General features: G+C 38.2%; 1 protein-coding gene across 2 annotated transcripts in view; it reads left to right on the forward strand.

Annotated features, from left to right (window-relative positions):
* Window positions 1–13,167, forward strand: part of LOC124721153 (putative hydroxypyruvate isomerase) — a 43,923-nt gene extending 30,756 nt beyond the window's left edge. Inside the window, exons 4-5 of one of the 2 annotated variants that reach the window (XM_047245973.1) lie at window positions 8,713–8,832; window positions 12,869–13,167. In XM_047245973.1, the coding sequence (XP_047101929.1) occupies window positions 8,713–8,832; window positions 12,869–13,056 (308 nt within the window). In that variant the 3' untranslated portion in view covers window positions 13,057–13,167. The remainder of the gene's footprint in view (window positions 1–8,712; window positions 8,833–12,868) is intronic. The other variant, XM_047245974.1, reaches the window with a different exon arrangement.
* The last annotated feature ends 213 nt before the right edge of the window (window positions 13,168–13,380 follow it).

Consider the following 13,380-nt stretch of genomic DNA (forward strand, 5'->3'; position numbering starts at 1 on the left):
AAATGAAGCAATGTGTAGAGTTTTCCTCAAAATGTATGCCTGCCGTGATTAGTGAAATCCCCCACACTTGCAATCTGATAAGGTACCTGGAACTACTTTGCACTCAACACTTCAAGGTGCAGACACACAGGCCGGCCCCATTTGGCAATTAATCTGCATAGCAGTGAGACATAGCTGTGTAACAAGAACGAATAGTGTACATGCGAATTTTTTGAATATCACAGAATTCACACTTGTACTATAAAATGGAAGTTTGAGCAGGAATCAAACCGTCACCTCTTACATGTTCATCTTACGAAACTTGAACACTAACCACTTGACCTCTGGCACCTATGGTTCAAATGGCTCTGAGCATTATGGGACTTAACTTCTGAGGTCATCAGTCCCCTAGAACTTAGAACTACTTAAACCTAACTAACCTAAGGACATCACACACATCCATGCCCGAGGCAGGATTCGAACCTGCGACCGTAGCGGTCGTGCGGTTCCAGACTGTAGTGCCTAGAACCGCTCGGCTACCCCAGCCGACCTCTGGCACCTATGTACAGATATGTTAGTTACATAATAGACACATAAAACTTCTCTTCGATTTCCTCAGAAATGCCAGAGTAGTGCACTTTACTACTTGCATATTATGTTGTTTTGATGACCCACTAAAGATGTACAAAGTTTAAAGTAAATATGTGATACCAACAATTTGGCCACCTTTGTCAGTATAAACAACAGCTTTTCATAGCATTATTACAATGAGTCTCAGTCATCCATTTAAAAATTCCTTATGACATACAGAAATTGTGCAACACTGTCTTGGCGAAATGAGTGAATATGTGGTGAACATTAGCTTTCACTAAGCAGTTTAGATGTTATTGGGTTTATCAAAAGAAAAAAATTAAAACAAGGAGACCTATATGCAATCAAACACTTCCATGAGTGATCGCCCTGTCAACAGTGTATAGTGTAACAAAAGCAAAAATAGAAAAATGTGGGAATGAAGGTCACAGAGTGGCTGAAATATTCTAAAACTATACAATAAAAAATTATTACAACAAAAATTTTACATGTGTCAAGTTCCCTTTGCCAACAGACATTAATGAAATGGGGTGAACATATGAAATGATTGAGAAGCCCATAAAGTATACAAAACAGACAGAAAATTATAGTATGAAACCATTACATTATGTTATGAGAGGATAAAAGGATTTACACTGTAGGAGGAATGAATGAAAGAGGAGAAAAAAACATTTAGGATTTTGTGAAAGGTTACAGTTAGTAATAGCAAACACTCTTTTCAGACAAGACAATATAGAATGATACCAGTTGAATAATTTCATGGCTAGACCAGAATTCAGAAGCTGGATACTGGTCTACAAAGTATATAGCATGAGGTGATTTTAATTCAGACTGTAACTTTGTAATAATAAAGTGTAACGTGAACTCCATAGAAATTAAGGGCGAGATACAGAAGAAAATGCAAAAATTATAAGTGGGGATGGGATAAATTTTAAACTGTGAGAGGCTGTAAGCAGGAATTGCAACAAAAATACTCCAAGTAGTCTAGTTGAAGATATTTGGTATGTATCAAAGGGAAAACTGAAGTCATGACAGGTTCATCCCCTTTTTTAAATGAAATGCATAAATAAATAAATAAAGTTCTGGGTGATCAGGAAACACACTATCTTAGGGCTGGGTCACACACTGCTATCATGCAGACTCTGCAGCAGATATACAAGTGTTCTTTTGCTCAGACATGTAAAAACACTATGTGCTCAAAAGTATGCAGTCACCCCTATGTAATGCATAATTGTCCACTAAATGTCACAAGAGACAGACCAGCCAGAATAAAAAAGAGATAGGGAGTATTGTGTTGTCAGCAGAGAAGCAATAATAGCAGAGTGGGTCGTTCAGGAGAACTCAATGACTTCAAATGTGGACTGGACAGAGGATGTCACGTGAGTAACAAGCCCAGCAGCAACATTTCAACCCTTCTAAAGCTGCCCAAGTTGACTGTTGATGAAGTTACTGTGAAGTGGTAATGTGAAGGAACAATCACAGCTAAACTAGGACCAGGTACACTACATGTATTAGCAGACAGAGACCACCATTAGTCACTGCAGAAGGTTGGGGGAAAAAATCAATAGAAGAAATCAGTCATGAGGTGTAAAGCATTACTAGAAGCACAGCTAGCACAGTGACTGTGCATAGGGAATTAACAAGAATGGGATAAAGTGGTTGAGCAGCTCCACATAAACCACATATTACTGCAGTCAGTGCTTGAGCAATGCTTGGGGTGGCATAAAGATCGATGCCACTGGACAGTGAATGACTGGAAATGGATGATGTGTAGTAAAGACTCAAGCTATATCCTGTGGTAATCCGATGGGAGGGTTTGGGTTTAACAGACGCCTGGAGAACATTACCTGCCACTGCGTGTAGTGCCAACAGTGAAGTACAGAGGAGTTACTATTATGGTATGGGGGTACTTTTTGTGTTAACCCTTAAACAAATGCTAAATGTGGAGGGGTATGAACACATTTTACAGCATTGTATGCTGCATACAGTAGTGGTACAGTTTGGAGACAATGACTGACTGTCTCGGGATGGCAGTGCACCCTGTCATAAAATAGCATCTGTGAAACAATGGCTTATGAACAATAACATTCCTGAAACTGATTGGCCTGCCCAGAGTCCTGACCTGAACTCAATGGAACACCTTTGGGATGAGTTGGAATGTTGATTTTGCTCCAGATTCCAATGTCCAACACCACTACCTTCTCTGGTATCAGTTCTTGAGGAAGAATGAGCTGCTATTCTTCTATAGATATTCAGATACCTCATTGAAAGTGTTCCCTGCAGAGTTCATGCCATCGTAATGGCAAAGCATTGATACATCCCTAATAATGTCCACTAATACTTTGGTCAGATAGTGTATGGCAGAATTGCGGAATTACGTAAATAAAAATGATTAAAAATTGATGAATGCTACAAAAAATCCCAGAGGGTTAATGTGGTGGGCCAAACTAAAATTTATAATTTTCAAATGAAATCAGGTTTATTTAAACCACTTTGATAACACACTGTGAATGGTGTACTTACGGTACTCTACAATCAGCTTCTTCAATCTTAGTACATACATCATGGCAAACATGCACGAAATCTAAGTCATGGGTGTTAAAAGTCAAATCTCTACTACCCTTTTAAATCAATCACTTGAAACTGTTGCAAAAACCTCTAAGTTCAAAGTTCTTTCATAATAATTAAAGTGTCGTAACAGTAATACAAATACTGTGCACGCACTTTGCTTAAATTGTGCTTAGTCTGAACAAAGTTGTAGAATACTTCAAGCACACCCAGGCCCAGTGCCAAGAACCAATCACTTAAAAATTCACACTGTCAACTTACACAAGTGCCTGCAGAATTGACAATCAAATGCATAAGATCTTGAGTGCTCCATTTCTGTGCCCTTAGTTTGCCATTTAGCTGCCAGTTTAATAAAATGGACCATTATTCAAATTTAGACACACTTATTGCACAATTACAGGTGCTAAGAGCAGCACTTCCCTTGACAGAACCTTCTGAGACTTTGCAAAACAATACACCTTGAACAGTACATGAATAATTAACTAAGTTACAAAACAAGTGCTCATGCACTCATTAATAAATATGCAGAAACATGTTGGAATACATATACTACATTAGGACTGACATATTCAGTTCAAGATCCTTTCTGTTCTCGTTCTGGTAATGCAGTCGGATATTACAGTAGAGGCACCCAGTCCAAATGACCTACATCTCTTAAATGCTAACATAATTAATTACCTAAATTACCACAAAGTCACATGTTGCATATCAGAGGAAAGGTAAAAAATGGCCTCCCTTTTCTGTCCTGGTTCATGTACTGTGTATCTGTGGTGAATTCCTGGTTTTCGCATAATTTGCGTATTCAGTAATAATTAATCAGGCTGGTTTGAGATGTTCAGTGGCATTACCTGACATCTTCAGCTAATGTTTGATGCACTGTTTATGTAGATAGTTCAGTGCATTAAATAGTTATTAAACAGAGGATATATTCATTTGCATTAACTTTGTAACAATAATAGTACTGCTACACTGGTTTGGTGGCAATTAATTCCTCTCATTGTCATGAACATTTTGGTATATGTGGTTATCGACCATCACCTTTCTAAAGTGTAGCACTTAATTTTGTGGATATAATTTTTTTCACCCTGCTAGCCATTTTCACAAAATAAATGTGGTTCCTGAGTTCTCCAACCTCAGAAAAAACTGTAGTGCTCTTACCTGTGGCTTATACCTGCCATGTGCTCTGCTTTTGGCAGAACTGTGTTTACCTTTCAGCCACCCTAGTCAGCCCATATGCCTGATGTTTCTGATGTCTGCCTTCATGGCATGGATTTAATCTTACAGGCAATAAAGAAAACATGGATAACCTGTAAAATAATTTAATTCAAACAAGTAAATATTGAAAGATGCAGAATGTTGAAGAAAACTGTAACATTATTGATTGCCCAGAAATGAAAACAGCAGAAAGTGCAGATGTCAGAGGAAAAGTTAGTGACTCATAAAGTTAGTAACTGTAGGAAGAAATGATGTAGCATACATAAAGATTTCATACATATGATGAGAAATGGGGATAAAGATTAATGACACAAAACCTTATTTCACTCCAAAGAAGTAACAGACTGGTGGCAATAATACATTGAAAGCCTTTATGAGGGGAAAGGCATTATCTGGAAATCTAATACAAAACAAGAGTTGCTCTAAAAGAAATTTTGCAGCCTGTTTGCCTCAGGTTTGTTAATGTCATTGGAGGACATGAGCTAGCCCAGTGCTGAGAACCTGAGACTTAGGAGCAGTTTTTTTAATGCAAAGTTAAATTTACTTTTAGTCTACCAAGAACATTCATTAACATATAATTATGGAATAAATCACGCAATCATCCAAAAATCTTGTGGTTCAGAAATATTCACATTAGTAACATATGGCATATCATTTTTAATGCAACAATAGATGCTGCCTATAGGAAAATTAAACTGACCTATGGAGAAAATAGAAGCAGCTGTGTGAATACCAAGCACTCAGATGACTAAGTAAAGAAGGAATAGCTGAAAGCTGGAAGGAAGGAAGTATAGAAGGGCTGCACAAGGGAAACTTTTGTGTTGTGGCTGAGAGAGCCACACTTACAAATGTGCCCCAAGGTAGCAAGAATAAATTAACTTTATTTACACTCCTAAACTGATTACAGCAACATAGTTACTCGAACATGAGTCCAAATCCAATCCACCGATAGTGACTGACATACTAGAAGAGTTCTTCCAAGGGAGACATTGATGCAGCCATATATTGGAGATCAGTAGAGTTAAAGGACAGTCAGTACTTGAAGTCCATGAGGTGCTAGACCTGGGTAGTCAGAGATGGTGTCCAGTGAGGTGGCAGCTCTGAACAATTGATGATGGTATCTAGTGAGGTGGAAGCATCAAATGATCAGAGAGATGAGCTCCATCAGATGGGCTGCATACATGGCCGGCATAATCTGGAAACGACCGTGAGCTGCATACTGATGGGTCATGGGTGCCGCGGATGTCAGGCCCAGCACGGAGAACTCTGAGGAGACATGGAGTGAACTCTCAGACGTGGCTCAGGGCAAATGACTGCGCAGGACAGAGGGAGCTCCAATTGAGGAGCCAGCAAGATGCAGTTGGTACTCAGACCTAAATGACTCCTGATGCAGACTGGGGCAAAGTGGCCAGGTGATGTCCTTTATAGCCACCCAATGGAAAAATACTGCTCTGAAAATCAGCGGGCATGTGACCTGTGGAAGAAGAACTGGTGCCCGCAATGGCAGCACTGATTGCTTTCACACAACTAGTGGCAAAGCTGGCACCATGTATTACCATGGTGGCTGTGGGATATGCAATTAACAACAACTCAGTTCGCTTACAATATTGTTGTACTGTTTTCCTACTATCTCCCACAACGGTATTGCCAGTGGCAAGAGAGATGGCAGCACATGACTGTGTGTGCAGTAGTTGGATCCCAGATGAATATGATAGAAAAAAACTTGAGGACAGTGTTATAGAAAGAGAAGAGAAGTGGTTGAAGATAAGATGGGAGAGACAATACTGCTAGAAGCATTTGACAGAGCACTGAAAGACCTAAGTGGAAAGAAGATCTCTGGAATAAATGATGTTCCCTCAGAATGACTGATATTCTTGAGAGAGCCAGCCCTGAAAGAACTATTCCTCTAGGTATGTAAGATACATGTGACAGGCAAAGTATCCTCAGACTTAAGGAAGAATGTTATTCCAACTCCAAATAAGAAAGGTGTTGACAAGTGTGAGCTACTACAGAACTATCAGTTTAATGGGCTGTGCTTGCAAAATACCGACATTTACAGAAGACTGGAAAAAAATGGTGGGTACCAAACTCAGCTGAAGATCATTTTGGGTTCCAGAGAAGTGTAAGAAGATGTGAGGCGCAATATTGACCCTACACCTTATCTTAGAAGGTAGATTTAAGAAAGTCAAATCTATGTTTATGGCATCAGTATATTTAGAGAAAGCTTTTGACAATATTGATTGGAATACACACTTCAAAATTTTTAAGTTGCTGGGACAAAATGCAATGAGCAAAGGATTATTTACAACTTGTACAGGATCCACACTGTAATTCTAAGAGTCAAAGGACATGAAAGGGAAGCAATAGTTAACAGTGAAATAAAACAGTGTTGTAGTCTGTCCCTGATGTTATCCAATCTGTACATTGAACAAACAGTAAAGGAAATCAAGGAGAAATTTAGAAGGGAAAGGAAAGTTCAGGGAGAAAAAATAAAAACTTTGATGTTTGCTTATGACTTTGTAAGTCTGACAGAGATGGCTAACAACTTGGAAGAGCTGTTGAACAGAATGAAAGAGGTTATTAAATGAACACCAATGAAAGTAAAACAAGGATAATAGTATGTAGTCAAATAAAAATTACATGATGGTGTGGGAAGTAGAGTAGGAAATCCGACACTAAAAGAAGCTGATGGGTTTCACCATTTGGGCAGTAAAATGACTGATGATGGCCAATGTAGAGAGGATATAAAATGCAAGACAAGCATTTCTGAAAAAGAAGAATTTGTTGACATCAACTGTTAAATGTTAGGGAGATTTTTCTGAAGATATTTGTAGCCTTACACTGAGGTGACGAAAGTCATGGGATACCTCCTAATATTGTGTCAGACCTCCTTTTGCCCACCATAGTGCAGCAACTCAACGTGTCATAGACTCGACAAATTGCTAGAAGTCTCCTACCGAAATATTGAGTCATGCTGCTTTTATAGCCGTCCGCAACTGCAAAAGTGTTTCAAGTGCAGGATTTTCTGCACGAACTGGCCTCTTGATTGTGTCCCATAAATGTTTGATGGGTGGTCAAATCAGTCACTCAAATTGTCCAACATGTTCTTAAAACCGCTTGCAAACAATTGTGGCCCGAAGGATCATTGTCATCCATAAAAATTCCATCGTTGTTTGGGAACATGAAGTCCATGCATGACTGCAAATGGTCTCCAAGTAGCCGAGCATAACCATTTCCAGCCACTGATTGATTCAGTTGGAGCAGAGAACCCAGTCCATTCCATGTAAACTAAGTTCACATCATTGTGGAGCCACCACCAGCTTGCACAGTGCCTTGCTGACAATTTGGGTCCATGGCTTCATAGGGACTGCACCACATTTGAACCCTACCATCCTTTCTTACCAACTAAAATCAAGACTCATCTGACCAGGCTATAGTTTTCCAATCGTCCAAGGTCCAACTGATATTGTCACAAGCCCTGGAGAGGCACTGCAGGCGATGTTGTGCTGTTAGTAAAGGCACTAGCATCAGCCGTCTGCTGCTTAGCCTATTAATGCCAGATTTCACTGTACTGTCCTAATGGATACATTTGTTGTACATTGATTTCTGTAGTTATTTTGTAAAGTGTTGCTCATCTGTTACCACCGACAAGTGCAGCTCTCATCCGTTAAGTGAATGCCAGCGGCTCTTTCGTTGACTGTGGTGAGAGGTAATGTCTGAAATGTGGTATTCTTGGCACACACTTGACACTGGGGATCTCAGAATATTGAATTCCCTATTGATTTCCAAAATGAAATGTCCCACGCATCTAGCTTCAGCTACCATCCGCATTCCAAGTCTGTTAATTCCCACCGTGCGGTCATAATCACATTGGAAATATTTTCACGTGAATCACCTGATTACAAATGACAGTTGCACCAATGTGGTACCTTTTATACCTTGCGTACACAATACTACCACCATCTGTATATGTAGAAGTGAAACATTAAAGGTAAGCAGTTCAGACAATAAGATAATAGAAGCTTCTGAAATGCAATGATACAGATGAATGCTGAAGACTAGATCGGCAGATCTTGTAACTAATGAGGAGCTACTGAATATAATTTCTTGGGAGGAAAGAAATTTGTGGCACAACTGCACTTGTTGAAGAAGACCTAAGCATGACTAGAGCAAGCAGGTTCAAACGGATGAAGGTTGCAACAGTTATTCAGATATGAAGAAGCTTGCACAGCATTGCAAACATTTATTTGCTGGTTACTTTTATTGTAATAAAATAAAATAATATGTCAACTATTTGCAAGTTTAATTAGGATAAAAAGATGTGATGGTATTCTGATAGAGCATCTTTTTCTCTTTAAGGGCTGGACATTGTCAGAAGAATAAATAGTCCAAATCTAAGGTTGATGATGGATTTATTCCATGTTCAACACTTACAAGGTGACCTGACACACACAATTAAAACGGCCCTACCATATGTTGGTATGTAATTAATTATTTTACATAAATAACTAACAAAATTATTCTTTTCTGCACTTATACAGCACTTGCTAGTTTTTGACAAAGCTATTTGAAAACTATTTAGGCATTTGACTGAAGGGCTTTAAGTTAACGAGAAACCTAAATTATGATAGCCAGACTAGGATTTATTCTGGGGTTCTCCTGAAGGACAGTTTACTGCACTAATTCAGTACTTGGTTTATTACAGTTGTTCTAGGTTTAGTTTAAAAGATTTTGTTTCTGAATAAACAGAACAGGTGAGATAATGAAGTTTGTCGTGGAGAATAATGAACTATTTTTTGCTCTTCATTGTGATATACTTTTCACACAGCTGTATTTAATGTCACTTATTAATTGGTATGGGTTTTGAATTGCTCATCGGATGTTAACACAATAAGTATAGTCATCTATGTAGTCATTAAGATGCATATATAGATTAGAGTGAAGTTGAAACACTGCCACACAATTACAAGACATCTAAATTATAATATGTAAATATGTCAACCATGAAATTGATGTCAATGATAGAAAGCCATTTATGTCTAGATAATAATTAGTTGTAATAAAGAAGATAATAATAACAACAATAACAATAAAAATTTCAGCCTCAACCATATAAGTGTAATTAATATTTGCAACCAATTTTGATAACTAATTTCACCCTCTCCTGCATGCGGTCAAGCTAATATTGCCAACTGGATTTCATCCCTGTGAGACTCAGTTGATATGTTCCAATATGTTATGTGACAATCATTGTTTTCTAAAGACTGAAGACCTGTGGGTAACAGTTTGTAACACCTTCTTTGGTTGCTACCACTACAGTATTTAATATCTATGGAATTCTTTTCACTGATCTGTAATAGATGTAAGTCAGAAAAGACACAGTTTCAATTTTTGCCACAATGTGGGAAGCATGGTGTTGCAAAAATTGTTTATAAGTACATCTTTTGCCACACGGGGTAGCCGAGCTGTCTGAGGCGCCTTGTCATGGTCCGTGCAGCTCCCCCCCTCCGTTAGAGGTTCGCGTCCTCCCTCGGGCTTGGATGTGTCTGTTGTTCTTAGCATAAGTTAGTTTAAGTTAAATTAAGTAGTGTGTAAGCTTAGGGACCGATGACCTCAGCAGTTTGGTTCTATAAGACCTTACCACAAATTTCCAAAGTACATCTTTGTTCTTTTTGTGGTGTAAATAATAAACTGATCGTTTGAACCTAAAACAGGTAAATATCTGTGACCATAAATTTGTCACCAAATTTCACAGTCACAGTGTCATACTTAGGCAAGTGCTGTTTGCCAGGCATTTTCCAGGACCACACAGGTGCCTCTTATTGTCACATCACGTACTGTGACTCATCATCCTATATAACAGACTTCTATTATTTCACAGTCCAGTGACAGTTTTGTTTTCCCCACTCCTTTGTTCTTGTGATCTGTAGCTTTTTCGTAGCTGCACAGCAATGAAAATTGGGTACAATCACTTTTTATTGGATCTTTCTCTCGCTGACCTTTGTACCAGAGCTGCATAAGTTACTTTCTCTGGCCTGTAGGGATGAGGATTGGTTTTTATATATGCCTTACACTTCTGTATCACAATACCAATAACAGTAGAACAGGATTATGTGACTTCTGTTAAATCTCTGTAATAGTATGGTTAAAATTTTGTTTGTATAGTTGAACCCTGTTCCAACACAGTTTCATCCATTTACTCATTCTGATGAAATATCTTTGTATGATGTAAGAAAGTCTATACTCTGATTTAAAACTACTTGTTGTTTGATATTTATTACATGGCAGCTACAGTGTTTTCACATCAGCTGTAATATGCTGCTCGGCTATAGGCATTGCAGATGCACTGTACTCTGTCAAAAGTGTTGTTGCTTAGCATTTTACAGAGTAATGTTAACAGTGCCCACTGTGAGGTGTGATGCGAATGCAAGATGCTTTGTCATCAGCAGATTTTAAATAGCCAGTAAGGGAAACAGCAGTCAGATGACATGTTCTACAGCAGTTAATTTAATTGAAACTCATGTCCTGTTCCAACAACCATCCCAGTTACTCAAGGAAATGGTGGACAGCAACCCACAGCTGTTACTGCAGAACTGTTAATAATGCTAACTTTGTGCGCACCAGTCAAATCTAACCTCTATAAGCAAATTGAGTTCTAGATAAAAAAGATTTAAATTTCAGTGTGAAAAACGCATTATCTCTTTTCTTGCATGCCATTGGTGATCTAAAAGTAATCTCCATGAACTGATTCACTGCTATCAAGTGGGAGTAGCAAAGTGTCCTGGCTGGCATTTAGTTATAGCACAATGTGAACATACTTTGGTTTTGGGCAACATGGGCAAGCTGAGAAAGTATGCTGTGACAATAGAAGGAAACATTTTTATGTACATACCTCCACCAACTGTTATAGTTGTGTGCAAGGAGGGAGCTGGGGTTCATGTGCAGGTACTTCTGAGCCACAGCAATACGTAAAAAGAACTGGCTGAGGAGTCCTGCCCAATCACCTCTCTTCATTGCGGTGGTGTTTTGTCAAACAGAACTACCTGCATAATGGAGAAGCAGGTGGTGTCACACACCCACCAACCTGTCAAAATTAGACTTTTAGTGCTGGGCTGATTAAAAACATGGTGTGGGTCTCAATAAGCCAAGAGAGTACCAAATCCCAGCCCAAAGCATATTGTTATAACAGTCCAAGAATCTGTAAAAATTATTATCAGATAAAATTATGAAGCATGACTCATGGCACAGCCTCTGTAATGCATAGGATGCTGTCCTTCATTTGTTTAAAGAACTGGGGGTTGACTCCAGACTTTATCTGTTCAAAATTAGCAATGAAAATGCAAAAGCATATAACAAGATATGCAAAAGCACATAACAAGATGGAATGAGTAATTCTGTGGAAATATACAGAGCAATAGCAAGCTGAGCTTGACAGCTGATTGTGAATGTGGCATTGAACACTTTATCTAATCTTGTGGCATGCAGAAGGAAATGCCCTCAGATGCACAGCCAGATGTCAGATAGCATGTATTCTGTGCAGTGGTCTTTATATTTGGTACAATGAACAGTAGTGTACTCGTGGCAGCAATTGGAAATTATAATCGTTCCTACAAATTTGTCATAGTATTGAGAAATATACAGGGTGTCTCTCCTAAGAAACAATAGGTACATTTACTCTGGTGTTTCAGTTTTGCATTATGTAGCATGAGTCAGCTCACACAAATAGCACTCTTCACATCTTTCATGCAAAGCCCATTGTTGATGGAAAACATTGGTTTGTTTCCTATTACAAACAAAATTATTTTTAAAGTGGAATTTTATGCACCCATGAAATAGAGAGGGCCCATTTTAGTCTAGTGTGATATTCATTTTATCTATATGTATTTACAGGGACAGTGAAACACAAACAAAAAACAGCATGCCAGCAGTGACTCAGTAGTGCTGCATACTTTGCAGTAGCAGTCAGTGAGGAATGCAACAGTGCTGTCACTGCCGGAGTACTGGTTATTCTTCGAGTTTTACTATCCCTATTAATACATGTTAAAAAAACTAGAGTAATCTGAGACTGCTCTGTCGAATGGGCATGTAAAATTCTGTTTTAAAAGTAATTCTGTTTGTAATGGCAAACAAACCAATGCTTCCCAACGACACTGGGCATCGCATGAAAGTGATGAGCACTGTTTGTTTGAGCTGACTCCAGCTGCACAACGCAAAAATGAAGTTGCAAATATGTGCTGAAACACCAGAGAAAATGTGCTTGACAACTCTTGAAAGAGAGACCTGTATATAAAGTATGAAAAAAAAAGTTATGGAAGAATTTGATATTGCTGGTAAAACATGTGGCATTACCTCAGATAATGACATCAAAAAGTTAAGAATGTGAACGTATTATGAAGCTTTTGGCTGCGTGATTGCTTAGAACTAATGTAAAATTTACATTTAGATTATCTGTGTACCATATTGTATTTTAGCTTAATGATGTTTTCAACATATTAATTATTTCTTGTGTCCATAGGCCACATCCAGATTGCCCAAGTGCCCAACAGAAATGAACCTGACACACCTGGTGAAGTAAATTACAGCTACATATTTGATGTTCTAAAAGATAATGGTTATGATGGTTGGATTGGTTTGGAGTACAAACCAGCAATGGGAACAAGAGAAGGGTTGAAATGGATTCAGAATTATAGAGTTACACAGTAATTCTTGTTGAAAAATATTTTGTAGGGGTGTTTTCTGGAACAAATATTTCTATTTTGGGATTTTTTAATTGCAGAGCATGAAAATATATGTAATAAAAATTTGAACTATTAATTCATCTACTTTGTTTTGCTATTTTGGATTCCTTTAAATAATTTTGTCAGTTATAAATAATGCATCTATCAGGTTGCTATTCACTGTAATTACAGGCCTTTCAATGACAAACATCCAAAATTTGTGTCTGCATCATCAAATATCTGAGACGTCTGTGAGAAAAATATGAATGATTAAGCATTGTTGAGATAAGCCACATTTAAAAAATCGGAG

The sequence above is a fragment of the Schistocerca piceifrons genome, chromosome X (genome assembly GCF_021461385.2).
Source record: "Schistocerca piceifrons isolate TAMUIC-IGC-003096 chromosome X, iqSchPice1.1, whole genome shotgun sequence".
Classification (NCBI taxonomy): Eukaryota; Metazoa; Arthropoda; class Insecta; order Orthoptera; family Acrididae; genus Schistocerca; species Schistocerca piceifrons.